A 5,000-nucleotide genomic window follows, 5' to 3' on the forward strand; every position below is an offset into this window, starting at 1 on the left:
TCTCTCTCTCTCTCTCTCTCTCTCTCTCTCTCTCTCTCTCTCTCTCTCTCTCTCTCTCTCTCTCTCTCTCTCTCTCTCTTCGTGAGTATGCATGCATATTCATAATGCACAACATCACAATACAATGCATAATACTTAACCTCGTCCTCTCCCTATTCTATCTATGTAGACTTATTCACTCGTTTATCAGCATACCCCTCCATCTATTTACCTCTCTATTTATCTATCTATCTTGCTAGCTGCGCCCCCATACCTGTGCCCATCTGTCTATTTCTCCGTCTATTGCCATATTTATTTCGGTTCTCATGCACTGAAAACAAGCAAAACAAGTGCAATCGAACACGAAGCCCTCCCGATTCAGTCCTCGATGACTTGCAGAATCTATTGTTTCAGATCCTCCTTAAAGGTTTCCGATCTCCTTATTTCTGAAAATTCGTTGTTTTATTTAACTATGTTGTTCTTCTTCCTCTTCTTGATTTGATTGTGCATTTGTTTGTTTATTAATTTATTGATTTATCTTATTTAGGTATGTACTTATTCATCTATCTGTCTGTCTATCTCTCTCTCTCTATCTATCTATCGATCTATCTATTTATCTATCTCTCTATCAATTAATTTTCAAAAGGATAAATACCGTGAAATCTATGAGAATCTAACTATAACTGTTCATATAAAAAGGAAACTGTTTACAAATAATTGTTCTATCTAACTACTCACTCACTCACTCACTCATTTCTTTACTCATTTCCCTCACAATTACTCGTTCGCCAACTCGCTCACTCATTCTTTGATCATTCACCGACAAACTTACACTTCCGTTCAATTTGCATTTGTCATTATTTGTGTCTGCCGGATTAAAGGGAAGATAATTAATTGGTGAGTGCTAATTAATTACATAAAAAAAATTAAAACTGAAACGCAAAACCGTATATATTTATTGACTGTTTGTTTGTCCGTTCTATTTTTCTTTAAATGATTTTTAAAAATTCATCTTGATTATTTATTGCAACTGCGTTTTTTTTTTTTGTGTATTTTTTTTATTTTTTTATTATTATCTTTATTTATCTATTTCTTATTATCCTTATTTCTTATCTATTTCTATTACCTTCATATCTCACCTATTTCTATTATCATTGTCTCTTATCTTTCTCTATTATCCATATCTTTTATCTTTTCCTACCATTCTAATTCTTATCAGTTTCTAATATCCTTATCCCTTATCTATTTCTATCATCTCTATTCATCTATTTCTATCATCTCTATTCATCTATTTCTATCATCTCTATTCATCTATTTCTATCATCTCTATTCATCTATTTCTATCATCTCTATTCATCTATTTCTATCATCTCTATTTATCTATTTATATCATCTCTATTTATCTATTTCTATCATCTCTATTCATCTATTTCTATCATCTCTATTTATCTATTTCTATCATCTCTATTCATCTATTTCTATCATCTCTATTTATCTATTTATATCATCTCTATTTATCTATTTATACATCTCTATTCATCTATTTCTATATCCTTATTTTATCTATTTCTATCATTCCTATTCCCCATTCTATTATTCTCTATCATTCTCTATTATCCCTATTTTATCTTCTACCATCATCTTATCTATTTCTATCATCCTTATTATCTATTTCTATCATCTCTATTCATCTATTTCTATCATCTCTATTCATCTATTTCTATCATCTCTATTCATCTATTTCTATCATCTCTATTCATCGATTTATATCATCTCTATTATCATTTATATCATCTCTATTCATCTATTCTAATCTATACTTATTTATCATCTCTATCATCATTTCTATCATCTCTATTCATCTATCTCTATTTATCTTTCTCTATTTATCTATATCTATCATATCTATTCATCGATTTCTATCATCTCTATTTATCTATCTCTATTTATCTATCTCTGTTTATCTATATCTATCATCTCTATCCATCGATTTCTATCATCTCTACTTATCTATCTCTATTTATCTATCTCTAATTATCTATATCTATCATCTCTATCCATCGATTTCTATCATCTCTACTTATCTATCTCTATTTATCTTTCTCTAATTATCTATATCTATCATATCTATTCATCGATTTCTATCATCTCTATTTATCTATCTCTATTTATCTATCTCTGTTTATCTATATCTATCATCTCTATCCATCGATTTCTATCATCTCTATTTATTTATCTATATCTATCACCTCTGCTTATCTATTTCTCTGATCCGTACCTCTTCTCAAGGACGCTCAACTCACCTGCACCGACCACTGATAAATCCCCCAGTCGGGGTTATCGTCGAAGAAACCGAAGTTGTACATGACATCGACATCGACCTGGGTTTGCCTTCCTCGGGGGGCGTAGTAGTAGCCTGTTGTGTGGGCCATGACAGGTCGCTCGCGGCTGTAGCCTGTCGCGTCGGCCACCAGGGTCTGGTCTGCGGAAGGGAGGTCAAAGGTCAGAGGTTAATGGGTTAGGAAGTTGGGGGGGTGAGGTTGTGTGTGTGTTTTTTGTAGGTTGTTATTGTTGTTGGGAAGGTTATGGTTATTTTTTTTTGTTATTATTGATATTATTATTATTATTATTATTATTATTATTATTTATACCATCATTATCATTCATCATTGTTCCTATTTCATCGTAATTATACAGTGGAGATGAGATAAAACAGACTATATATATATACATATTGTAGGGATGTAGATATTTTTTCTCTTTTTTTTCTTTTTCTTTCTCGCTTTCTTTCTTTCTTAAGCAAGGTAACACAGAAGGACTATGGTAGAGAATAGGACATGTAATAATATTCCTTCATTCGTGTTAAGAAAACGGAAACGGTTTTAGAATCGTATTTCAATATTACTATTATTCTTTATCGTCATTTTGTTTCAAATACTATATTTGTTCTAACGAAGCAGAAGAGCACGTGGGAAGCTGGTGATTGATGGAAGCCTGACACGTCCATAAATCATTCATAATGGATAAGTGGGTGATGAAGATTATGTTTGATAATTAACAGGTTGGTGACGATGATTAACTAATGACCAATTGAAAGGGTTAGTGGTCATAATTCGTAATGAACTTAAATCTAACATGTCGGCAACGCTAATTATCTGAAACGCATCGATATTACTCGAACGCGTTGACTCCAGCCAATCGCCTTCAACCTGGTATAGAAGGCGAGCGGGGTCATTGACCTTACCTGACCAGTGGTATTCCACGCTCATGGTACCGTTGCCGAATGTCTCGATGCACGAGTCCCATCTGTTGCATGGGATCTCTCGCACCGGGTCGCTGTCCACGAAGGTGTACCTGAAGGGGAGGGCTAGTGTTGGTACGGAAGTTGGTACAAATGTTGGTGCAAATATTGGTACAAAAGTTGGTGTAAAGGTTGGTGCGAATGTTGAAACAAATGTTGGTAAAAAAGTTGGGAAGGTTGGTGGGTTTGCGATGGGTGTGTTAGGGGAGTGGGTGGGTGGGTGAGCTAGGGGAAAGGGCTAGGTGGGTGGGTTGGAAGTGGAGCTAGGCATGGGGTCGTGGCGGAGGTAAGGCTAGGTGGGTGGAACTATCGTGGGCGGAGCTTTTCAGTGGGTGGGTGGGTGGTGTTTGGAGTGGGTCAGGGTGGGCTTCTATGGGTGCGGGATCTGGTAAGTGAATTGGATGGGTGGGTGGTGAGGGGCCGGGCTTGGGTGGGTGGGCGGGGCTTGGGTGGGTAGGCGGAGCTTGGGTGGGTGGGCGGAGCTTGGGATGGTGGGTGGTGGGTGGTACAAGAGTGATAATTCCCACTGAAAGGCGGTATCACTTCACAATAATCTCCATTGTCTCTGGTTTTCACGACAGCTGAAAAATATGAACACACTATTGTTCTATGTAAAAAAGAAGTAATAAAAATCTGATATCAGTGATCCGATTTATAAACAGATATTACAGAGCAAATATAGGGAGTATTGACACCTTTTCAACTTACGATAAAAAGATAAAAAAATAGTTATTGCATTTCTTTAACCGGCCAGTTTAGGCGACACCCTTTTCTAAGCAAACACCAACAGACCCGCTTTAATTAATCATTTTTCTTCATTTTCTTTTAGTCTGTCCTGTTCTAGTATTCTAAAATGTACCCTATTTGATTTTATATTTTATTTTATTTCACTTCATAATATTTCATCTTATTCTCTTTCTTCCCGTTGTCGAAAGATGTTCAAGCAAGCAGCGAAATATATATTGATCCTCGTATATCGTATATAAAGTAAATTCAATCCTTTACTATACTTATGGCATAAGAGGAAAGACAGTTAAAGAGAGAGATAGACAGGAGACAGACATATAGAGAAACATAATAACAAGGAGAGAGAGAGAGAGAAAAGGGAGGGAGAGAGAGAGAGAGAGAGAGAGAGAGGGGGAGGGAGGGAGGGAGGGAGAGGGAGAGGAGAGGGAGAGGGAGAGAGAGAGAGAGAGAGAGAGAGAGAGAGAGAGAGAGAGAGAGAGAGAGAGAGAGAGAGAGAGAGAGACAGAGAGACACAGAGAGACAGAGACAAAGATAGAGACTGATCGAGATAGAAACAGACAGACAGAGACAAAGATAGAGACTGATCGAGATAGAAACAGACAGACAGAGACAAAGATAGAGACTGATCGAGATAGAAACAGACAGACAGACAGAGAAACTGACACAGAGACCGATGTGACCTTCCGGTAGTCTAGTTTCCCTGAATTACTGACCAGCTGTAGCAAACGCAAAAATATGTTGTGAAAACCTAACCATTCAGCTCAGTTCACAATCTATCAAGTCATCGCCGAGTGTTAAAAAAAAAAATCGTGGAATTGTACACATGATGAAATATTCTTTCATAAAGACATACAACATAATTTTTAACAATTTAGTCCAGAATGTAAATACGACAGACGGGGACTACGGAAGGAATGAAAATCGAAAAAAAAATGTATACTAACATTTCTATTAGAATAAATATAGTTCGTGG

General features: G+C 36.3%; 1 protein-coding gene across 1 annotated transcript in view; it reads right to left on the reverse strand.

The window, feature by feature from the left end:
* LOC125046728 overlaps positions 1-5,000 on the reverse strand; it is a 23,294-nt gene that overhangs the window by 6,690 nt on the left and 11,604 nt on the right. Inside the window, exons 4-5 of the mRNA XM_047644629.1 lie at positions 3,224-3,333; positions 2,283-2,461 (exon numbers count right to left, since the gene is read on the reverse strand). Of these exons, the coding sequence (XP_047500585.1) occupies positions 2,283-2,461; positions 3,224-3,333 (289 nt within the window). The remainder of the gene's footprint in view (positions 1-2,282; positions 2,462-3,223; positions 3,334-5,000) is intronic.

Source organism: Penaeus chinensis, chromosome 39 (assembly GCF_019202785.1).
Source record: "Penaeus chinensis breed Huanghai No. 1 chromosome 39, ASM1920278v2, whole genome shotgun sequence".
Classification (NCBI taxonomy): domain Eukaryota; kingdom Metazoa; phylum Arthropoda; class Malacostraca; order Decapoda; family Penaeidae; genus Penaeus; species Penaeus chinensis.